The sequence below is a fragment of the Erpetoichthys calabaricus genome, chromosome 7 (genome assembly GCF_900747795.2).
Source record: "Erpetoichthys calabaricus chromosome 7, fErpCal1.3, whole genome shotgun sequence".
Taxonomy (NCBI): Eukaryota; Metazoa; Chordata; class Cladistia; order Polypteriformes; family Polypteridae; genus Erpetoichthys; species Erpetoichthys calabaricus.
This window is the reverse complement of record NC_041400.2, coordinates 176,683,447-176,709,479: the sequence shown is the minus strand read 5'-3', so window position 1 is coordinate 176,709,479 and position 26,033 is coordinate 176,683,447. Positions and strand designations below refer to the sequence as shown.

The following is a 26,033-nucleotide window of genomic DNA, read 5'->3' as shown; positions in this document are numbered from 1 at the left end:
ATATATATATATATATATATATACACCTTGAGAAACGAGTTTAATTTGTTCCGTGACCGAGCTTGCAATTCAAAATGCTTGTATCTCAAATCAATTTTCCCCATTGAAATTAATTGAAATGAGATTAATTCGTGCCAGCCCCCCAGAAACCACCCCAATTTTTTGTTAAATGTTTTCAACATAAGAAAAATGTATTTATAATGAACAAATATTGTATACAAGTAAAATAAAACCTAATACATAAAAGAGAATCTAAAGAAATAAACCGATGTTGGCGGAGCCGATTAGTGTATTGTATTATTTTTTTCTTTCACTTCACTTTTGCTTAACTTAATTTTCGTCTTCACTAGTTTTTTTCTTTTTTGCTACGCTTTCGTCACTTTCATTCGCAGGGCGTTTCAAAAGAAACCTGTCCAAGGAGCTTTGTTTCTTCCTCCCCTTTAGAATGTTTCTAAAATGAGTTAGGCAAGTGTCATTAAATAGCGCCGCCGCATTACCAGTTGCAACTTTTTCAAGGTGTTTCTTTTCATTCAAGTCCGAGACTTATTCCCACATTGCCAACACTTCCTTTATCTCATTTGAAGAGATAACCTCCTCCACCTCTGGCTCCTCTGCAATACCAATCTCCTGAAGAATCTCTGTGTGTTGCTGCGTCTGTAGTTTCGTCAACTCCTCTGTCGTCAGTTCCTTGGAATGTGCGGCGACAAGCTCTATGATGGCTCATATCTTGAATTTTGGCTTGTAACTCAAGGCAAAAAATCAACCTAGTGAAGGCACATATCTCAAAAAACTCATATGTTGAGGCACTCGTATCTCAAGGTACCACTGTATATATATATATATATATACATATATAGTGATAGATGGCATCCCCGCCCCGCCGGGATGCCTGGAGGAAGGAGGAACCGGGAGAGCGGCGCTTCTTTTCTCTGGGCACTCGGCCGGTCCTTGCTCCCTGGAGGACAAACAGACCAGGGATGGCTTATGCCCGGAGTGCTTCCGGGTGCAAGGGCAGCACTTCCGCCACACTGAGGAGTGCTGCTGAAAGTACATTGTCATTGTTGGAACACATCCGGGACGAGATAAAAGGAGCCGCCTCACTCCAATCAGAGAGCCGGAGTCAGGTGGAAGACGGACGGAGTTTGCGTGGCAGGAGTGGAGGCGGCCGAGAGAAAACCAAGGACTGTGAACTGTAAATAATAGTTGTATATATTTGTGTAAAATAATGGTGGACACTGCATTGTCATGTCTGTCTGTGGCCGGGCTATCCTTTACTAATATATATACAGTATATATATGTATATATATAGAATGAGTGAGCTTGTTGGGCTGAATGGGCTGAATAGAAAGTCATAACCTATGTCCTTTTTGTAACCTGGAGACCAAAACTGCACCCAGTACTCCAGATGAGGCCTCACCAGTGTGTTATGAAGCTTGAGCAGAACATCCTTGGACTTGTACTCCACACATCAGGGTGCTATATACAGTAACCTGACATTGTGTGATCCTCCTTAGCTTCTGTACCCTGTTTTAATGCAGATATTGATGAATCTGCTATAACTCCTTCTCCTGAGATGTACTTTCTAGAACTTCAAGTTTGGTCATATTGGTATTCAGTGCACATCTCAATGATGAACAAAGGGTCTGAATGCTTGTGTCAATGTGATATTTTACTTTCTTATTTTTAATACTTTTGCAAAAATTTTGAAAATCTTGTTTTTGTTTCATCATTCTGGTCTGTTGAAGTTGTTTGGGAGTGTCTGTAAAATTTTAATATTTTCTTGGGAACAAATAAAGTATAATCTAATCTAATCTAATGATTGCAAGTATAAACAAAAACAGCACAGGAGTGGCAAGGGGACTACTCTGGGAATGATTTTTATAATGTGTTATATAATGTTATATTATAATATAAGTACACACATAATGTTCACCTGCATTAACACTAAAATACCAGGAGGCCCTACATGGCCACTCAAGCCAGTCAGACTAAATATACAACATGTTATACACATCAGCATAACCATAAGTACTTAAACATAAAGCAGACCACTTCACTGGATGGAAACAACTAATCTCAAGCTTGAATTTTTTATAGACAAATGAGAACTGCACAATAATTTATAAGAACATAGTGTAGTGATGTGCTTTCTTGACTGGAGGTTCTGGTTTGCCCATTCTTTGCCCAAGCGATGTGTCTTACACTCCAAATGATCTTTCTTTGAGTTCATACTTGGCTGGGGTAAGTGAGTTGACATTGGACTGGCGCTGTTCACAATCAAAGAACTTCTGATGGTTCAGGATTTGTCTGTTTTGGATTGAACCAACGTCATTGGTGACTAAACGTAGCAAGTTTCTGAATGCACCAATGGGCACAATGCACTGAATCAATTGATTGAATTGACCACAAGGTGGACTCCCAAACAAGGTTTAGAAACATCTCAATGATGGCCAACAGAATGGGATTCATCTGAGGGTCATAACAAAGGGTCTGAATTATTGTGTTAGTGTAAGATTTCAGTTTTTTTTATTTTTAATACATTCCCAAAAATTTCTAAAAGCCTGATTTCACTTTGTTGTTGTGGGATACAAAGTGTTGTTTGATGAGGAAATAAAATTTAAATGAGTAGAAGGCTGGGCGGCACGGTGGTGCAGTGGGTAGCACTGCTGCCTCACAGTTAGGAGACCTGGGTTCTCTTCCCGGGTCCTCCCTGCGTGGAGTTTGCATGTTCTCCCCGTGTCTCCGTGGGTTTCCTCTGGGTGGTCCGATTTCCTCCCACAGTCCAAAGACATGCAGGTTAGGTCAGCGTTTCTCAACCTTTAAGTATTTGTGACCCGAGTTTTCATAACAGTTTTAATCGCGCCCCCCTAATGTTTTTTGAAAGGAGCCCACTAATACCAATTTTTTTAATTAATGCTATATCATAGATGCATATTTTATTATACCTACTTAACTTTTATCGACATTTATCTAACTCTATATTTATTTTTCTAGTATCAGAATGTAGTTTAAGTTAATTTGTTTTGGTTTCAATAGATGTATTTTTCATATTTTTGATTCTTGTTTTCTTTTTACCACATCTTCGTGCCCCCCTAGGGAGAACCACTGGGTGCATCCTAAATTGTCCCTAGTGTGTGCTTGGTGTGTGCTTGGTGTGTGTGTGCCCTGCAGTGGGCTGGCGCCCTGCCCGGGGTTTATTCCTATCTTGCACCCTGTGCTGGCTGGGATTGGCTCCAGCAGACCCTCGTGACCCTGTGTTAGGATATAGTGGGTTGGACAATGGCTGACTGACTGACTTACTGAGTAGAAGGCTGCAGGATAACAACATACACAGAAAGAGAAGAGGTGTGAATATTTTCTGAATCCACTGTACACTTCACTTAAGATACAATGCAAACAATTTGGGGCCAGACCACAGATATTATATAGAGAAAAGTTACCTTAAAATTTCCAAAACAGCTCCCGCCTGGCAAAGTCACATAGCAGATAAATGGTGGGCTGGGGGACGGCACCGACTCATATACCACCAGGCTCTCAGACCGACTCAGGGCTCCTCCTGTCTGTTTCCTCTCCCAGAACTCATGAAGCATTCCAACTACATTAACTGAGGGGAAACCATGGAGAGCAATAAAAGAGTTAATACACGTGAAAGGTCATATCTCCAAGTTACAAGAAGCTGTAACACTAATCATAATAGTGGCCCCCAAAATCAGGAGACAAATGTGCATGAAAAGCAGTGGTGGAGATCAGCTTGAATTGGTGTGCAGGTTCATGGCATCAAATCTGCCACCACAGCTCATGCATAAAAACGACAACAACATTTACTTCTATAACGCATTTTATGCAAGGCAAGTAGCTCAGAGTGCTTTAAAGAAAACACTGCAAGAAAAGAAAGAAAAACAACTAATTAGATATAAATAAATAAATGAAATACCAAAATCAGTAAATAAGAATAAATCAGTGCGCACTTATATAATACAGATATGGGGTGTGACCGCCCGGTTAACTCCATGCCCCCCATTGTATTCTGGTGCATCAATAGTCATGAACTGAGATGAGCCGGGCAAATGAGGACACACACATGCAGCAAGGGGTAGGTGCGAAAAGGGCTCAGTTCTTTTATTAAAGACAATCAAAAATACAAATTAAAGTGCAATGGATCAAAAATCTTCTAAAAAATAACTAATTCAATAAACCTGGTGAAAATGTGGAGGATAAGTAATCCAATAAAACAAGGTTAAAATCCCAGTCCTTTCTTCAGAATGTGAGCCCCAGTGCTCCCCTCTAAAACCTGGCGTCTCCTCCACTTATTCTGTCCAGACCTTGCAGTAAGAGGAGATGCCCACTGACAGGTGCAGCCATCCTTTAATTCCTGGCTCGGGTTCCCATTGCTAGGCCTGCAGCATCCATGGTGCGCCGTTCAAAGCTACACACCTGTCTCCCACCACCAGTCCGTCTGCCTCCTCGGGAGACACCGCATATCAGGCCACTCAAACTCCCTAGCATTGCTCAACAGTTGTGCCAGACTCCTCGCTGTGAGGCTTATCCCTGACCGCCTACCGTCATTCCCTTCCCACGGGCTCTCCTGGTCCTGCCTTTTGCTCGTGTTATTTTTTTTCTCTTTCAACCTTAACCTGTCTTTCTCCCTTTCATTATTTTTTCTGTCCTTCCTAGTCTTTTCTTCCCTCCATCTGTCTGCGATGAAGTCTTCTTTATACTACCTAATCGGGTGCAGCCAAGACCCTCCACTCTCTCCGAGGTGTGACTGCAGCGTCTGACTGATCCACCCGCATTTACATGTGAGCGCACAATCAGCCAAGTACCACAGTCAACCCCAGAGCAGCGCCATCATGTGCCCACCTGCACCCACTCTGAGCCTGCATGTGCTCAGGACCTGATTATTTATTTTAAATGCCTGCACAATGCCACGGACCGATTATCACATGGGGACAAATCTATTTATCTATTATATAGTGCTTTACATATCTATCTATCTATCTATCTATCTATCTATCTATCTATCTATCTATCTATCTATCTATCTATCTATCTATCTATCTATCTATCTATCTATCTATCTATCTATCTATTATATAGTGCCTTACATATCTATCTATCTATCTATTATATAGTGCCTTACATATCTATCTATCTATCTATCTATCTATCTATCTATCTATCTATCTATCTATCTATCTATCTATTATATAATGCCTTACATATCTATCTATCTATCAATTATATAGTGCCTTACCTATCTATCTATCTATCTATTATATAGTGCCTTACATATCTATCTATCTATCTATCTATCTATCTATCTATCTATCTATCTATCTATCTATCTATCTATCTATCTATTATAAAGTGCCTTACATATCTATCTATCTATCTATCTATCTATCTATCTATCTATCTATCTATCTATCTATCTATCTATCTATCTATCTATCTATCTATTATATAGTGCCTTACATATCTATCTATCTATCTATCTATCTATCTATCTATCTATCTATCTATCTATCTATCTATCTATCTATCTATCTATTATATAGTGCCTTACATATCTATCTATCTATCTATCTATCTATCTATCTATCTATCTATCTATCTATCTATCTATCTATCTATCTATCTATCTATCTATCTATTATATAGTGCCTTACATATCTATCTATCTATCTATCTATCTATCTATCTATCTATCTATCTATCTATCTATCTATCTATCTATCTATCTATCTATCTATTATATAGTGCCTTACATATCTATCTATCTATCTATCTATCTATCTATCTATCTATCTATCTATCTATCTATCTATCTATCTATCTATCTATCTATTATATAGTGCCTTACATATCTATCTATCTATCTATCTATCTATCTATCTATCTATCTATCTATCTATCTATCTATCTATTATATAGTGCCTTACATATCTATCTATCTATCTATTATATAGTGCCTTACATATCTATCTATCTATCTATCTATCTATCTATCTATCTATCTATCTATCTATCTATCTATCTATCTATCTATCTATTATATAATGCCTTACATATCTATCTATCTATCAATTATATAGTGCCTTACCTATCTATCTATCTATCTATTATATAGTGCCTTACATATCTATCTATATATCATATAGTGCCTTACATATCTATCTATCTATCTATCTATCTATCTATCTATCTATCTATCTATCTATCTATCTATCTATCTATCTATCTATCTATTATATAATGCCTTACATATCTATCTATCTATCTATTATATAGTGCCTTACATATCTATCTATCTATCTATCTATCTATCTATCTATCTATCTATCTATCTATCTATCTATCTATCTATCTATCTATTATATAGTGCCTTACATATCTATCTATCTATCTATCTATCTATCTATCTATCTATCTATCTATCTATCTATCTATCTATCTATCTATCTATCTATCTATCTATCTATCTATCTATGATTAATAAAGTATCTATCTATCTATCTATCTATCTATCTATCTATCTATCTATCTATCTATCTATCTATCTATCTATCTATCTATCTATTATATAGTGCCTTACATATCTATCTATCTATCTATCTATCTATCTATCTATCTATCTATCTATCTATCTATCTATCTATCTATCTATCTATCTATCTATCTATTATATAGTGCCTTACATATCTATCTATTATATAGTGCCTTACATATCTATCTATCTATCTATCTATCTATCTATCTATCTATCTATCTATCTATCTATCTATCTATCTATCTATCTATCTATCTATCTATCTATCTATCTAATAGTGACTTGAGAATGGCACTGTATGATCATTGCTCCACAGGCCATGAAACATTCAGAAAGTTGCCCTTTTATATATTTGTAAAGAAAGCACTGGAGTTTTTCTGATGCAGCCCCAGTGGCTGGGTTTGACGTAGCGAGCAGCATTCATCACTGCCTCGACCTTAATAATATATTTATGAGTAACATTTGATTGACTACACACCATTAATCATTCCATATTCACTTTATGGGAAACCAGGAACAACATGTACTGGATCTGCAGTAGTGGCTGACAGCGAGAAGACCCTCACAGAAAATGGAGCCAGTTCCATAAATTGTTTATTGACCTGACCAGACGCCAAGGAATTTTTCATAACTTACAGAGGAAGCAGAGAGCTGCTAATGATTCATTTACCTTTCAGTTTTGACAGACTAACTGATTTCTTCAGGCCTCAATAAAAACCTTGTGTTGAATTAATTTGAACTCAGGTCCAACAGGACTATTAAAATAATAATTTAAAAAGCTTCATATGTAATTTAAACAGTGCCTTAAGTCAGCTTTTAACAACTTCTCTCTACTGAGGCAAATGCACTCAAAGAAGTACATCAATGCCAGTCATCGGTCCACAGAAATGAAACGACTGAAAACAAAACTGGCAATGCTGCCCATTGGGGGGGCGACTTGAACCCCTGTGACATCTGACATTAACAACTCCAGAAGTTTGAGATGCCAGAATTATCCAAGGCTACTTTGTTCCATTACAGGATAAAAATATATTATAAAAATAACAAAGAGAGAGTTCTGTCGTTGGATTATAGCTAACAATATTTTATTACGTGATCTAAAAACATTTTCCCTTGATTAAATTTATAGTTAGCCTGTCAGCCCACCACGCACAGCTCTTAAACAATTGTTGCCGCCTTTGTGAATTACGCGTTGTAAGGAACGGCACATGACATGGAAGGACCAGAGGAGAGGACATGCACAGGGCATTATCTCCCCTGGAACACTAGATGGCAGCCCCCCTGGGCCACAGTGGTGCCACATGGAATGGGACATGGAGTTCTTCGACTGTGCCCTGTTAGGTACCGTGGGTACCGCCAAGGGGTGCTGCAGGGACTGGGGAGCCCTATTTTATGGGGTTTCTGTCTCACCCAGAAGTGCTTTCAGACCAAGTTCATGGAAGACCGGAAGGAAGATAAAAGGAGCTGCTTGCCTCAGATGGACAAGCCAGAGTCGGGTGGAAGGTGGATGAAGCTTGCGGGGAGGAGCGGAGGAGGCAATGGAAGAGTAATCGAGAGAGAGAAGGGAGAAATGAGTTATTGTGTGCTACTCTGCTTCTTGTACTTGTGGCTGTGGTGGGAAACGCTTGATTCAAAGAGTTTCCCACAGTAAAAGACCCTTTGTGCCTTTTAACTTGTGTCCGTGCCTGTTTGTGTTAGGTGCTTGGGGAGCTGGAGCTCCCCCTGGTGTCCACACTGTGTTCTTCTTAAACTATCGACAAAGGTGCCCTCAATTCACTGGTGTAGCACAAAATTTGTGGGCTCTCCCACAGACACGGAGGTTGGACCCTCACACCGAAAAAAAAACTGCATTTATTTTAAATCCACCTGCCCCTACACTGTAGTCAGAAACTCTTCAAAGGAACAAGTTTTCAAAGACTGAGCTAGCAGGGGCCGAATTGCTGCAATTCTGGAGTAAACTACTGTGGCTTTATCATAATAATAATGAAAACGTTTCAGACTCCCATGTTTTTAAATACTTGTTTTTATTCAAATAGTGCAGATCATTATTTCTAGCTTGACACAAGCTCATGGTCAGCATGAGAAATATCCTGTGGTAGTCAGGGGAGTCCTGTTAGCTGAACACTGGAACTACAGAACACACAATAATTTAGATATGGAGAAGATTATCAGTTAAGATAAGCATATGAAATGCATTATACGTCGATAGACTGTCTGCAAACCAAACCTATGCCAGCATTACACAGAAAAGACACTTTTCATGATGTATATAGTTAAAAAGCTGTCTGCAGCTTCTCCTGGACCATTCTGGTTTCCGCTGAGATCTAAAGGTAAATGCCAACATTTGTTTTAAGAGTCAGCCAATGCCCTGCCAGCTCTTGTGCACCCCTGCTGAATGCTGGGAATAGGTCTGGGTGTTTTGTTCGATGAAATGATTTTCAAGTAATATTCAAAATCGAAACTCCTGTATTTTTTTTATGTACCTATTGTTACAGTTAAACAGTCAAGCAAATATCAAAATAAAAATCAGGCTAACGATCGCCTCAATTTGATCAGCCAGGTATGTGTGCACAGTCAAAACATATTGTAGTGGTCTTGCTCAAATTTGTGTCTGAAAAGCCGAGTCCTGACAAGAGGCCTTCAAATAGGGGCTGTCAGATGTGTTGCTTTGTCCACAGATTTGTAGCCCAATTGGACTATTTTTGATTAGTGTCCATGTGGGGAAAAACGGTCTTTCGGAGGATTTGTTTTCTGAGCTTCTTTTTTAAAAACAATGTGGTGTTTTGGGTTATTTTTCAAACCCTCTTCTTTGCTGTATTAGTGCACTGCTCACCTATTGGGAACCCCCCCACTACCCTGCTTGATAGTATATACCCATTTTATCACTCTCATATCTCCAAGATAGACCTCCTCCATTTTATTTTTCATGGTATGTACCTGATCTATCGCTCTCCCACTCTTTTTGATGGTATTGTATGTACCTAATCTACCGTTCATCCCGCTCTCCTCGATAGTATGGACCCAATCTACTGCTCGCTTGCTCTGTTCTATGATACTGTAACTACCTAATCTACCGCTCTCCTGCTCTTTTCAATAGTATGTACAGTATGTAATCTATCACTCTCCTGATCTCTTCAATGGTAATGTATGTACCTAGTCTATCGCTCTCCCACTCTTTTTGATGGTATTGTATGTACCTAATATATCGTTCATCCCACTCTCCTCGATAGTATAGACCCAATCTACCGCTTGCTTGCTCTTTTCAATAATACTGTACCTACCTAACATACCGTCTCCTGCTGTCTTCAATGATACTGCATGTACCTAATCTACTCTCCCACTTTCCTCGATAGTATGTATCTAATCTAGCACTCTCTTGCTCTCTTCGGTGGTACTGTATGTACCTAATCTACCTTTCTCCCGCTCTCCTGATAGTATGGACCCAATCTACCACTCTCTTACTCTTTTCAATGATACTGTACCTACCTAACATACCGCTCTCCTGCTGTGTTCAATGGTACTGCATGTACCTAATATACCGTTCTTCCCGCTCTCCTTGATAGTATGGACCCAATCTACCACTTGCTTGCTCTTTTCAATAATACTGTACCTACCTAACATACCTTCAATGGTACTGCATGTACCTAATCTACTGCTCTTCCACTTTCCTCGATAGTATGTACCTAATCTATCGCTCTCCCACTCTTTTTGATGGTGCTGTATGTACCTAATATACCGTTCATCCCGCTCTCCTCGATAGTATGGACCCAATCTACTGCTTTCTTGCTCTTTTCAATAATACTGTACCTACCTAACATACCGCTCTCCTGCTGTGTTCAATGGTACTGCATGTACCTAATATACCGTTCTTCCCGCTCTCCTTGATAGTATGGACCCAATCTACCACTTGCTTGCTCTTTTCAATAATACTGTACCTACCTAACATACCTTCAATGGTACTGCATGTACCTAATCTACTGCTCTTCCACTTTCCTCGATAGTATGTACCTAATCTATCGCTCTCCCACTCTTTTTGATGGTGCTGTATGTACCTAATATACCGTTCATCCCGCTCTCCTCGATAGTATGGACCCAATCTACTGCTTTCTTGCTCTTTTCAATAATACTGTACCTACCTAACATACCGCTCTCCTGCTGTCTTCAATGATACTGCATGTGCCTAATCTACTGCTCTACCACTTTCCTCGATAGTATGTACCTAATCTAGCACTCTCTTGCTCTCTTTGGTGGTACTGTATGTACCTAATGTACCGTTCATCCCGCTCTCCTCGATAGTATGGACCCAATCTACCGCTTGCTTGCTCTTTTCAATAATACTGTACCTACCTAACATACCTTCAATGGTACTGCATGTACCTAATCTACTTCTCTCCCACTTTCCTCGATAGTATCTACCTAATCTATCGCTCTCCCACTCTTTTCGAATGGTACTGTATGTACCTAATACAGTTGACCCTTGACATACGACTGCCCTGACATGCGAACAACTTGCTTTACAACCAAAATTTTTGTTTTGAATTACGACCAACGTCTTGCGTTACGAACCGAATGTGGTCACATGTATCCGCTTGTGCAATTGTAAACAAACAGCCGAGAGCATTTGTAAGCGTCAGTCGGAGCCCAGATACATGTGTTTGTGGATGTAATTTCAGTCAATGCAGTGATTTATATAATTTATTTCGATAATTGCTAAGGAAGGAAGCGAAGATAATGAAGGTAAAGAAAGCGATCAAAATCGAAACGAAGAAGGAAATTGTGTGGAAATATGAGAGTGGCGTTCGTGTGACCGATCTCGCTAATATGTACAGCATGTCGAGATTCACCATCTCGACAATTTTACAAAGGAATCATTTGTATAAGGAAACTCCTTCCAAACAATAACCACCTTCCATTTCATTCTCCTCCTCCTTCTTTCCTGCAAGCCAAAGATGTCAACTTAAATGGTGAGTACAGTATGAAATTGTTGTTTCTGGTAGGCTAGGCACTTTTTATAACTTTTTGGTTAGCACATTAGAAAAATGATTGGTGTTTTTGGTAAATTATGCACATTATACAACACTTTTCTATTAAAAAAAGTTAAGTGTTGCTGTGGGCGGTTCTGAACACATTAAGGGCATTTCCATTATTTCTTATGGGAAAAATAGTCTTGACTTACAACCAACTTGAGTTACAACCAGCCCTCGCGAACGAATTGAGTTCGTAAGTCAAGGGTCCACTGTATATTGTTCTCCCACTCTACTCGATAGTATGGACCCAATCTACTGCTTGCTTGCTCTTTTCAATGATACTGTACCTACCTAACATACCGCTCTCCTGCTGTGTTCAATGGTACTGTATGTACCTAATATATTGTTCTCCCGCTCTACTCGATAGTATGTATCTAATCTAGCACTCTCTTGCTCTCTTCAGTGGTACTGTATGTACTTAATCTACCTTGCTCCCACTCGCCTGATAGTATGGACCCAACTAACCGGTCTGTTGTTCTTTTCAATGATATTGTACCTACCTAATTTACCGCTCGCTTCAATGGTATTTACGTAATCTGCCGCTCACCTGCTCTCTTCAATGGTACTATAGATACCTAATCTATCACTCTCCTGATCTCCTCAGTGGTACTGTATGTACCTAATCTATCGCTCTCTCGTTCTCTCAGTGGTATGTACCTAATCTATCACTCTCTCGTTCTCTCGGTGGTATGTATCTAATCTATCGCTCTCTCGTTCTCTCAGTGGTATGTACCTAATCTATCACTCTCTCGTTCTCTCGGTGGTATGTATCTAATCTATCACTCTCTCATTCTCTCGGTGGTATGTATCTAATCTATCACTCTCTTGTTCTCTCGGTGGTATGTATCTAATCTATCGCTCTCTCGTTCTCTCGGTGGTATGTATCTAATCTATCATCTCTCTCGTTCTCTCGGTGGTATGTACCTAATCTATCATCTCTCTCGTTCTCTCGGTGGTATGTACCTAATCTATCATCTCTCTCGTTCTCTCGGTGGTATGTATCTAATCTATCATCTCTCTCGTTCTCTCGGTGGTATGTACCTAATCTATCATCTCTCTCGTTCTCTCGGTGGTATGTATCTAATCTATCGCTCTCTCGTTCTCTCAGTGGTATGTACCTAATCTATCGCTCTCTTGTTCTCTCAGTGGTATGTACCTAATCTATCGCTCTCTTGTTTTCTCGGTGGTATGTACCTAATCTATCGCTCTCTCGTTCTCTCAGTGGTATGTACCTAATCTATCGCTCTCTCGTTCTCTCGGTGGTATGTATCTAATCTATCGCTCTCTCGTTCTCTCAGTGGTATGTACCTAATCTATCACTCTCTCGTTCTCTCGGTGGTATGTACCTAATCTATCGCTCTCTCGTTCTCTCGGTGGTATGTATCTAATCTATCGCTCTCTCGTTCTCTCGGTGGTATGTACCTAATCTATCGCTCTCTCGTTCTCTCTGTGGTATGTATCTAATCTATCACTCTCTTGTTCTCTCGGTGGTATGTATCTAATCTATCACTCTCTTGTTCTCTCGGTGGTATGTACCTAATCTATCACTCTCTCGTTCTCTCGGTGGTATGTATCTAATCTATCACTCTCTCGTTCTCTCAGTGGTATGTATCTAATCTATCGCTCTCTCGTTCTCTCGGTGGTATGTACCTAATCTATCGCTCTCTCGTTCTCTCTGTGGTATGTACCTAATCTATCGCTCTCTCGTTCTCTCTGTGGTATGTATCTAATCTATCACTCTCTTGTTCTCTCGGTGGTATGTATCTAATCTATCACTCTCTTGTTCTCTCGGTGGTATGTACCTAATCTATCACTCTCTCGTTCTCTCAGTGGTATGTATCTAATCTATCGCTCTCTCGTTCTCTCGGTGGTATGTACCTAATCTATCATCTCTCTCGTTCTCTCGGTGGTATGTATCTAATCTATTGCTCTCTTGTTCTGTCAGTGGTATGTACCTAATCTATCACTCTCTCGTTCTCTCGGTGGTATGTATCTAATCTATCGCTCTCTCGTTCTCTCAGTGGTATGTACCTAATCTATCGCTCTCTCGTTCTCTCGGTGGTATGTACCTAATCTATCATCTCTCTCGTTCTCTCGGTGGTATGTATCTAATCTATCGCTCTCTTGTTCTGTCAGTGGTATGTACCTAATCTATCACTCTCTCGTTCTCTCGGTGGTATGTATCTAATCTATCGCTCTCTCGTTCTCTCGGTGGTATGTATCTAATCTATCGCTCTCTCGTTCTCTCGGTGGTATGTACCTAATCTATCGCTCTCTTGTTCTCTCAGTGGTATGTACCTAATCTATCACTCTCTCGTTCTCTCGGTGGTATGTATCTAATCTATCGCTCTCTCGTTCTCTCAGTGGTATGTATCTAATCTATCACTCTCTCGTTCTCTCGGTGGTATGTATCTAATCTATCGCTCTCTCGTTCTCTCAGTGGTATGTACCTAATCTATCGCTCTCTCGTTCTCTCGGTGGTATGTACCTAATCTATCATCTCTCTTGTTCTCTCGGTGGTATTTATCTAATCTATTGCTCTCTTACTGTCTTCGGTGGTATGTACCCAATGTATTGCTCTCCCACTATGTTTGGTGGTATGTACCTAACCCTCACTCTAAAATCCATGCCTTTGTTTTCGGTGTGTCAGTTTGTCAGTTTTGGGCTATTTTCTTGCACCACTATGCAGGTTTTTTTAGCTGTTCTTGTGCTGGAAATTTTTTCATGTCATGCCCTGGCAACCTGGTGACCTGTCAGAGCACTGTGAAAATTGTGGGCACAGAGGCCCTCTATCTGATCTGCCCACTCAGCAATCGAGATGCTGTTAGACGGGGATGAAAAACAGGGCCCCAAGAAGAAGTGGTGAGCTTTTTGAGCTTGTTTTGATAAGAATAGTGCTATGTGTGGTTAAGTTGGACATCAAGGTTTTCTGCCGTGCAGGACTTAGAGGCTGCGGGACTGTGGCAGGTAAGGTTTCTGTGGGCTGCTGTGTCTTCAAAGCAGAAGGCAGTAAAAGCAAGCGAATCCAGGAAAGACTGAATGTTGAAGTGAAGGAATCTCCCATGATCGAAGCAATAGGAGGATTGTAAATACTTGTTGACTTGTTTATTGTTCCTTTGAATGTTTGGTTTAAAGAAAAAAGAAATAAATCGCTTTGATTGCTGCACCACGACCAGTCCACAGGTTTCTTTCTTCTGCCTGGAAAGGGGATATTACAATATTAATGCAAGGATGGAGATGAACGGCATTTCTTTAATGAATGAGCTTGTTGCAAAGAAAGGGTGGAACTTCAATTTAGTTGTCTGCAGTTCATCTGGATTTGAAAGATCGAATGTCAAAGTAATGTAAGATGCAAAGTTTGGAAAATGACGATATAAACTCAAAATGGCACCACATCCAGTTTATTGCAACACTTAAAACAGAAAAACCCAACAAAATGGAACCAATGCAAGGAAGCCCCGGGCTAAGATAAAACCTTGATGTATTCTTCTCACTGTATCAGCGTGCACTGCGCAAGGCGCTCTCCCTGTTACATATCCCATTAGACAGCACGACAGGGGGTGAGAAAGACCCCTCGCAAATAATGAAAAAGTAAAAGAAGCAGGCTTTATGGGAATGTGTTCAAGAGAGGGAGCGCCCGTGAAAAGACAATCACACACATGAATACGGAGAAAAGACACTGAAGGTACACATATGGCAAGAAATAGCAAATATTTTTTAATCATTCAATTACCTGTCTGTGACAGATACCGTGGCTAGTAGAAAATAAAAAGCCTAAAAACGTACCAAATATGTCCTATTTCAGTTTTGATAAGGGAAAATATGCCTTCCCTGTCTACGACGTATGTTTATGACAACAAAAAGAATCTGGAAATAATCGTTTTATCGCATATTCCTGGTACTATTTTTCTTATGGTAAGAATATGTTTTCTATTCGGTTGTGTGAGTCCTCACATAAATTTGGAAGAAAATCAAAAGTTCACTTTGATTTTGTGTTTTCAGAGGAAAACACACTCTGATGGGGTGAAAGGTTATTTTGAAAAAAGGGAAGAGCTGAGGATGCATACACAGTCTTCATTTAAAATGGTTAAATTTCATAATATTGTTTTTTTTTTTTGTTCAAAACTGACATTTAATGTATAAGCTATTTTATAATGTTTGTGTAATCGTAAGATGTGGATCAACACTTGACAACTGTCTAGGCTTGAAAAATGGACATATTTGGTAATGCTGTATGCCTGTGTGTTATGGGATTGTGGAATAAAAGGTTGGCAGTTAGAAAATTAGCGGCCCGTTTTAAATACATAAGTGAATGACTGGCTCGATCTCTGTGGGTGCGTGTGCTCGGGAAGTTGGTGAGATAATTGGGGTGAGACGCACTGCACATGAGGTTGGGGTCTGTCTCAATTTCTTCAGTGAAAGTGAGGCACTGCGCCCACAGAGGCATATAAGGGAGAGCAGGCAAGAGAAGAAAGAAAAACAAAAGGAAGAAGAATGGAGGAGAGAGAGAGGCAGAGAGAGAGAGATAGATAGAGAGAGAGAGAGCAGGCAGGAATACAGGAGAGTGTCGGTGCGAGTGAGCGAGAGAGAGGAAGCAGGCAGCTGTGAGGAGGTCCCTCAGGGCAGGGGTCACCAACTCCGGTGCTGGAGGACCACCATGGCTGCAGGTTTTCATTCTAACCCTCTTTTTAATTATTGACTTGTTTTTACTGCTAATTAACTTCTTTTGAATTCATTTTATTTGATCTGTTCTTGAAGACTCAGACCCCTTAATTGTTTCTTTTTCCTTAATTAACAGTAAAAACAATAATGAGATACAAAATGAGCCAAAACAACTGGTGTCCATCATACAATATCTGAAAATAAAGAAAGGTGAACGTGTCAGGAATGTTGATCTGGTCAGGTCCCCAAAACATTTGACCAGAGCTGTTAGAAAAGAGAAAATCAGCAATTTCAGAAATGTCTGTTAATGCATCACGAGAGCAGCAACAAGCCATGGAATTAAAGCACGGGTTTAATTAACAATAAGAATCGGCGCCTCATTAAGCAACTGGTTGGAGTGAAATTGGTTGGAGTTTGAGGCCCTGACTTAGTTGGTGTTCTGTTGGCTCACTCACTTCACAAATCTTAAAAAAGCAATTCAATTAAAATTGAAAGTTAATTAGCAGCATAAATAGGGCACTCATTAAAAAGGGCTAGAATGAAAACCTGCAACCACGGTGGTCCTCCAGGACTGGATTTGGCGACCCCTGTCTCAGGGGAGCGTGTGGCTGACGCTCAGGGGATGTTGAAGTGAATCATGCTGGCTGAGCTGTGGGAGCTGGAGTGAGGCGGTGCTGGATGGTGCGACTTGCCACATAAGTCTGGTAAAGCAGCGGGAGGCTGAGGCTCAGATGGGGAGCCCTACTGGAATCATAGACAGTAGGAACCAGAGACTTGGTTTGGACTGGACAGCCCTGCTGCAAGCCATTGGACATCAGGGACCCAGACTTGTGGAAGAAGGTCATCTATACCTGCTGGTTTGACGTCACTCACTCACTCACTGAGATGGGTAAGCTGGGGAGACATCCAGTTTAAAGGGGAAGCACCAGGACAGACTCCTGCTTGTGAGATTTTTAACCTTGTTTAAATGGATTGTTTATTTGGATTTTAACCTCCATGATTCGGTTCTTTTTATTGATTATTTATTTACTCTGGAACTTTTGCATTGCACTTTTTAACACTGTTTTGGAGTTTTAACACTAGAATTACCAGGGCCAACGAGAAAACTCATTGTAAATCCGGCCCACCTTAAATCCATTCGCACTTCTCCATCAGCGTCTTTTGTCTTCTAAATGTGCTGATTAAGACGAGCAGCAAGCAGCCGGCTATTCCATTACCCCGCTGTCGCAGAACATTCACTAAGTTTTCCCAGCTCATGCCTTGTTTGATTATCTGGGAGTGAGTGAACTGCTGGAGTTTTAGAGTGGAAATAATAGATCGTTATTTGGAACACACGCATTTCATGTGTGTTCCGTTTCTACAGTAATCTCTGTAAACACATTTTTAAAACAGAAACCTTTTCATATTTTAGTAATAAATGTTACAAAATGTAGGCATAAACTATAGAATGTGTGAAGCCTGAAGTCCAAAGATCAAATAAACACTTTCACAAAAGGTTCAAGAACAATACAACAGCTTCCGTGGCGTAGCGGTAAGATATGCTGACTTTGATCCCGACTGTCTCCTGTATTTGCCATTTTCTGTAGTGAGCTGCTCTTATTGTTAATACAAGTAAGCCCGCGATTGGCTAGCAAATCGGAAATCCAAGAATGGCAATCAGTTTCTGTGTGATGAAAAATCATGGAGGGTATATGCGGTGGTGTGGGCGGTCGCGTCCGGGCGGCTGTACAACCTGGCGTGCACGCTTTACCTCAGGTTTAGTTCACAGGTTGTAGGCATGGTAAAGTTTCCATTTAATTCAATAACCCTATTTGAAATAAAGCGGTTTCTTTGTGTGGGCGCCTTCGTTCATTGTTTGTATCCATACAGGCTCGTTTACAGGTCATAGCCATACGGGCTCGTGTTTGTATTACTAATCGTTGAGCTCCCTCCATTTGGATACGTGCCTCCTTTGCCTGTGCTGTGTCAAAAGTGCGTTGTGGGCGCGCTCGTTCATTAAGTCTAGTTTACAGGTGGTGTTGTATGGGCGCCACCCACTGACTCTGGGAATCCGTCACGTTCTGGGAAGCCGCTGCGTTTGACCCTACAGGTTGTGTTGTTTGGGCGCCACCTACTGACTCTGGGAAGCCGCCGCGTTTTGGGAAGCCACTGCGTTTGACTCTGGGACGGGCGCCACAGCGCAGTACGCATGCGCATCGGTGCGTCCGCCGTGCATAAATTAACTGTGGTTTAGTAAGATAGATTATACTGTGCACACATACATTTGGTTTGCGTCTGTAACAGACCGTGTACATTTATAGTACTGTACTTGTAACTTTTCACTTGTTCACTTTTATTCTCTCAGTCACGATCACCATACATACACCGCCCTAGCGATCTGACGCTGTTAGTTTTTATTTGAAACTGGGAATAACTGTAGATGTGAGTGGTGTTTTGAGGCAATGGAACTGGAAATTCTCTGATCTGGAGGGATAAAAGCTGACTCACAAACGTTGGTGAATCTGCCTTCTTCGTATCTCACCGTCACTTTATTTTTTTTATTCAGTTTTATTGAGTGTTCCTGCTGCACTGAATATGCTCACGCCTTCTAGTGCACAATGTCGACGCAGCACGGAGAAAAAAAAGAAAGAGACAAATATATGGGACATTGCATTAGTGCAATGATGTTTTCTGATTAATTTTATACCCACGGTGTTTGTGAAGAAATAACTTTAACTTGAAAAATACTGAACTTATCCTTTAATGAAAGTGGATAATCCTCATAGGAAGGAAGAATAGTGGTGTAGTGGTAGCACTGCTGCCTCACATTAAGGCAGGGGTCACCAACACGTCGCTCACGAGCTACCGGTACCTCGCAACCCCTTTCCAAGTAGCTTGCCAAAGGGTTAATGAATCCTACATAAATTTGAAAACTTGATTAGTCAAATAAGGGGTGGGCGATCTTTCCAAAAAATCACATCACGATCCACAATCTGAATTGCAATCAATCTTTTCAATGTGTGGAATACACTTCAGAGAATATCGGGACTCAAATTCATCAAGACCTACTGTAAGTAACACTATTTTAAATATCAAACAAAGTTGAATTCAATTTTATCTTTCGTTTGCTAGCTAAGCAGATTTAAGGAACACGACCCGAAGCTGGCGAATGAGTGAGGAAGGCCGCTCCCCCCCAAGCCTGTTGCGTGGATCTCGGAATCGGTACCGCAAGCGAACTATGATATATAGTGAAATGACAGATGTCGCAAAATCAACCAGGATGTTCAAGCAAGTTATAGAAAACAACCTGATGTAGCTCTCTCATGAAAAGCGGACAGACAGACAGAGAGACATTGGATTTTATATCTATATATATAATTCACTAAGCCGCCAACAAGTAGCCACCCATGGAAAGCACGTAAGACAGCCACGCCCACCAACTCTAAGACCATTGGATACAACGAAAACTCGCAGAGCCACGCCCACCAACTCGGACGCAGCAACTCACAAAACACGACGTCATTGGATACGACAACAACTCGCCGAGCCATGTCCACCACCTCGGACGCAGCACCTCACAACACAGGGTGTCATTCACGTTCGTCTCTTCTAGACTCCACATGCACCTCTGAGCCACGTTGACTTTTCATTATTCTTTTCGGTTATGACGCACGCAACACCATCGCAAACTGTTTTACACGCCATGGTCTTAGAGTTGGTGGGCAGGTCTCCGTGAGTTGCTCTTGCGAGCGGGCGCATGACCAGGCGGTGTGTATGCTTTGAGAACGAGGGTGGACGTGGCAGGACCATGTAAGAAGAGGTATGTTTGTCGCGGATGTGAATCGCTGAATAAGCGTGCGACAGCGGTCCTCCAATTGTCAGTCACGGACAATTGAATGTTTCCCTCTCAAAACACAATGAAGGAAGCAGTCTTTAAAAACCAATAAGCCCTGTGCCTCTGTTTCATTAGCGTCTCACCTGCTTCACTGATGCAGGCCCTGCAACAGTCGAGACACTCTCTCAGCAGCTGACCTTCTACACAAGCTGTGTGTGTGTGTGGGTGGGTGGATGGGTGTTAGTTAATTAGTTACTCGAAGGATTTCAAGATTTAATATGCACAAGCGGTAACACTGCAAAAGCAGCCCAAACCAGAAAAGACGGCTGGAAAAAAGTGGCCGACAAATTAAACGCGTGTGCATTGTACTTACTGAAAGCAGCGTTACGGATTTTGCAGATGTTCATTTTTTTCCCTCCTTTTAGACAACTGTGTCTTTCCGGAAGTGTTCAGCCATCAATAAATAATTATGTGGCGTATGCCTGCAGGAACACATGCAGCGAGCGAGAGACAGCGAGTGACACACACATACACATACACACGCGTGCGAGAGAGAGAGAGCTGGACACATAAGAATAATAATACTTCGTTACATTGATATAGCAGTGTTCTCAGTATTCAAAGCGCTATCCACACAGGGAGGAACTGGGAACCAAACCCACAATCCTCCACAGTCTCCTTACTGCAAAGCAGCAGCACTACTACTGCGCCACACGGCAGTTAAAGAATACACCGGGCTCGATTTTGTTTTCACTTCTGTTTACAGCAATCGGGTCATAGATAGCATTGTTGCAATGTTACTTTTCTTGGTGGCTTATTACATTACGGATGTTTCACATGTTCATTGTTTCCCCTGTGCTTAAAAGACATTAAAAAAGTGTTTCTCAACTGTGACTCCGGAGCCTCACAGTACGCAAGCTATATTAAGCGTCAACAACGAAGACCTGCTACACCTTAATCTACAAGTACTGACAACTGTGTCGTTCAGGAAGTGTTCACCCATCAATACATAATTATGCGGCGTATGCTACGCCGCAGGTTGGCTAGTATTATATATTAGTAAACCTTCAAAATAATGTCTCAACAGCATTCTCAGCATTTCTGGTAACTATAGGAATCTTCACCAAGCAGCTCTGCTTTGTTTGGGTCTCCATACCTCTGTGAGTCTGACATGAATGTCATGAAATCAAAGTTCAGAACAAGACTGACAGACGAACATTTAAATGACTCCATAAGAGTGAACCTCAGTGGCTCCACTCCACCATACACCTGCCTCTCTTGTTGACTCCATGCAGTGCCAGTCATCTGACTAACTGAAAAACACGTCACACATGCAACTGGACCTGTGAACAAAATGACAAATGAAGAAGTCATATCTGTGTATTTGGAATTGCATTGTTTTGTTTTGACAGCATTCATGTTTTAATTCAATAGTGTGAGATACACTAGAAAATTCATGCAGTTGTACAAAATGCACTTGCAGGTGAACTCAATATTTTTTTTGTGATGTTTTAATGCAAAATGTGGACACCAACATTTTGTAAATGTTCAGACAAAACAAGCTTATTCAGTTTGTTTGGGTCGAAATCAGCTATGAGAATAAACGTTAGAAAACATGAGTAGCTCTCGGCCATTTTCATTTTGTAAAAGTAGCTCTCGGGGGAAAAAAGACTGGAGACCCCTGAATTAAGGAGACCAGGGTTTATGTCCTCCCTGTGTGGTGTATGTACGCTTTCCCCATGTCAGCTAACACCCTGTGAGGGGTCAAAGATACTCCTTTTCACAAAACTTTGAAAAAATGGGGGGTGGTTCAGTAATATAGACATATGGAGTGACATTTTATGTTATTATGAGGTTGGTGTCCACGATTCTGATAATATATTTAATATTTGATAGTTTACTTTTGGTCCTAGCCCTCTAAGAGCCACTGCCAGAAGGTTAAAAATTACAAATTTTAAACATAAGCATGTGGGGTATCGTTTCAGACTGTTTCAAGGTCAGTGATTATGAATAAGATGTTATTTTTGATTTTGGATCTTTTACTAGGGATGTAGTGCTCTATGGATGTTAATCAGAGTGGGGAAAAATGACCAGTTTTGATTACTATTGTAGACTTTAAACAATTCAGTTTTAAGATTTTAAATATTTGAAACAAGAATTCTTGTTTATCGTGTACTTCTACCTCATGAAGTAAATCATTTCATTTGTCACAAACACCATGAATTAGGGTGGCTTCAGGCTGTTTCATTTTAAAGTACCTGTCATGATGAACAGCACTTGTTTCTGGCTGATAGGAGGCGCTCTTTTACATTGCATTTACATTCCCAGTTTCCTGTTGATGTTAAAAGCGGCTGACGCAGCCTGATGGCCCCTCGGTGGGGTACTAATGCTGTGCCTCGTGACTGAACACCAGCGTGATGAACACATTTAAGAAATGCCACACCATTGAGAGGCCCATCTGGATCTTTTCTTCATCAGACAGCCCATGTCTGTAACACCAAGCCCCCCTCAGAAAGTGGACCCCACCGGCATCTGTTTGTTTTTGTTTCCTAACACAATCATAATTGAGGCATACGCACTCAGTGGGGAGACAATGTGTATCAATCCCATCTGCATGTTTTTACAGTGCGATTTTTAAACAAAAATTGGCCGTGACCGGACAAATGAGCTCTTTTAAAGTATATTAACCCTGGCTGTGCCAGGCTCAAAAAGAGGGAATTCTGGGAGGTACACAGGAGACTGAAGAAAAGACCTGAAGAGCAGAAAACGGACAGTAAATACACACAGACATACATGCTTAGAATTACTCTAACATATTCAGGGCCATCTGAGCGTATACCAGCAGCACCGGGGTACAAGGCAGGAAGCAGCCCTGCACAGGACGCCAGTCTACGGCCAAGCCCGCACTACCGTTTTCATTTAAAAACACAGACATTATTCTCTGTTTTCACCTTCAGTCCACACTAACCTGTTATTTTCAACCTACAAAAATGGAAACTTTTGAATACGCTCTCGAGAGACGCATTCTTCTGAAAACACCGGCTTGATATTGTAATGTGGGTGGGCAAAAATGGAGTTTTTTTCAACTGTAATCACACTCTGATTGGCTTGTTATGCAGCCTTTACCCTGATTGGGTCCTGCTCATTACAACATCTCATTCCCTGATTGGTCACCCTTCAGGTGACCAATTAATTCTAATTCTATGTTAGAATTCCAACATAGTGGTCATAAAGAAGCTGCTTTCCATGGTGCTTGTTGTGTTGTTTGCCTGTATGCATCTAAATTGTGTTTTGTGCATTTTGAATGCTGCATACATGCACAAAAGTTAAAAAATGTTGTGGTACGTGGCTGGGGTTTAGACTCGGCCGGGATGCCTGGAAGGACGAGGTGGTGGCGTTTTCGTCCTCCGGGCCATGAGGGGGCAACCACCCTGGACAAGAAGAGACCGTTGGGGCCTCTGGTCACCGCCCGGGACTATTTTAATGCTGCCACACCAATGGAGGATGATCCTTCCAGGGTCACCCGGAGTGTTTCTGGGTGCTCTCCTGACTCTTCCGCCACACCAGGAAGTGACGTCAGGCAGAGCACCTGGAACTGAGGATAAATGGGGCCGCCTCTTTCCTATCAATGAGCTGGAGTCGGAAGCAGGAGCAGGACGAAGCTCCTGGAGAGAGAGTAGAGGTGGCCCAGGGACAAGGCGAGAGAAGGCCCAGGAGAAGGGAGACTGGGGCTAAAGCACTGTGAGTTGTGCGGGACTGTGAATTGAATAGACTTGTGTTGTGTGGACGACAATAAAAAGAAATCTTTTGATAAAGATGTGGTCTCAGTCTGGTGGTGTCCGGACAAGTCTCACAATGTCTGGGTCGCCACAGTTTTGTGATAAATCCCATGGCTACTCGTAGAGAAGCATTGAGAAAAATCAGAAAAGTTTCCATATGGTGTTTACAGATTTAGAGAAGGCTTATGACAGAGTGCCACGTCAAGAGGTCTGGAGGTACATGAGAATGAAAGGAGGACCAGAGACGATGGTGAGGATTGTCCAGGATATGATGAGGGAGTGAGGACTCGGGTTAAAAGCAGTGTTGGGGCAACAGACAAGATCCCAATTAGAGGAGCTCTGCACTGGGGATCTTCTTGAAAGCCTTTTACTTCTTTGATCTGATTATGGATGTGCAGAGCCAGGGGATTCAAGACCAAGCCCTCTGGTGCAGGTGTTTTGCTGACGACATCGTGTTGTGTAGCACCAGAAAAAGAGGAACTGGAGTGGAAGCTGGAAGAATGGAGAAGGGCTGTGGACGATAGAGGATTGAAGATCAATAGGAAGAAGACAGAATATCCATCCATCCATCCATTATCCACCGCTTATCTGTGGTCGGGTCGCGGGGGCAGCAGCCTAAGCAGGGAAGCCCAGATATCCCTCTCCCCGGCCACCTCCTCCAGCTCCTCTGGGAGGACCCCGAGGCGTTCCAAGGCCAGCCGGGAGATATAATCCCTCCGGCGTGTCCTGGGTCTTTTTCGTGGCCTTCTCCCAGTGGGGCATGCCCGGAACACCCCCCAGAAGACAGAATATCAGAGGTTTAATGACAATAAGGATTCAGAAGTTAGCCTACAGAGAGAGCTACTGAAACAAGTGGATAACATTTAAATATTTAGAATCAGTGGTAGATGCAGAGATAACCAATAGAGGGCAGTGCGGATGGAACAATTGGAAGAAGGAGTCAAATGTTAACATCAGTGTCGTCACTATTGCACCCTCAACAGCATACAGCAAACCCTGGATTACTAAAAAGGAGCTAAAAAGTTGTCTGAGTGAAAAAAAGAAAGCAATCAAATCCGGCGTCAAAGAAGAATACACAGCGGGTGCTGAAGAAAAAACTGTGTGAAGTAATGGAAGCTTACAAAGCTAAAACAGAAAACAAACTCACTCCAAATAACAAGAAGGATGTCTGGAATGGACTGGGCATAATTACTGGATTCACGCAATTCAGGGCCAAGGTGTTAGAATGGGATGTGGTTCAAGCTAACACCCCGAACCAATTTTTTTTTAAGATTTTTCTTCTCACTGCCACCTTCTTCTAATGACCAGTCCCCCCATACCATCCAACTACCACCACTTCAGCTGGAATGGCCAATGACGAGTCAAGGCTTCCCGTCAACGGTAAAGAACCATCCCCTCTAGTGGTTGGGATGCCTGTCCATCCCGTGTGGCACTTACATTGACTATCATGTGCCCAGTAAGACTTTACCATTGTCATGTGCACAGGAATTCAAGAAGTATTGAAGAGTAATGTAAAGAACCATGAACACAGTGAAAGGAGACTTTTATTTTGGGGAATGTAAGCTGGTTATGCTCTTGGCTGGAAACATCCCATGTGTCTTGAGCCAATCAGAATGAATGCAAGCTAGTGAACCAATCAGAGTAAGCAGAGATTCAGCACTATTAAGCCAATTCAGTTATCTATAAGAATGATTCTCTCCGTCTCTGTTCTGTGACCACTTTCTGGCAACCTTGACTTAGGGCAATGTCCCTTAGTAGACTACTGTACAGGGGGCTTGCTCTTCATGAAGAGATGATTAGAGACGCAGCTGAACAAGCTTTCTCCTGATTTCTGACTCAAAGAGATCCTGGTTGAGGGCAAGATTTCTTTAATATATTTCCAACTTAATTTCTTCCACACATGGAGATGACATGGAAGCTCTACATCACAGGTGTCGAAATCCGGACCTCGAGGGCCGCAGTGTCTGCAGGTTTTCATTCTAACCATCTTCTTCATTAGTGAGCCATTTTTACTGCTAATTAACTTCTTTTGCTTTTGTTTTAATCAACTTGACTCAGGCTCCTTAATTGTCTCTTTTTCCTTAATTAGTAGCCAAACAATAATGAGACATCAAACAAGCCACCATATGACCAGCTCACCTGTGCCCATCACACAATATCTGAAAATAAAGAAAGGTGAAGTTCTCAGTAAGGTTGATCT

At 41.4% G+C, this 26,033-nt stretch overlaps 1 protein-coding gene across 1 annotated transcript in view; it reads right to left on the bottom strand.

The window, feature by feature from the left end:
* The window catches only part of lix1 (limb and CNS expressed 1), an 83,966-nt gene that overhangs the window by 43,854 nt on the left and 14,079 nt on the right, over positions 1-26,033 (bottom strand). Inside the window, exon 2 of the mRNA XM_028806024.2 lies at positions 3,442-3,605. Within this exon, the coding sequence (XP_028661857.2) occupies positions 3,442-3,605 (164 nt within the window). The remainder of the gene's footprint in view (positions 1-3,441; positions 3,606-26,033) is intronic.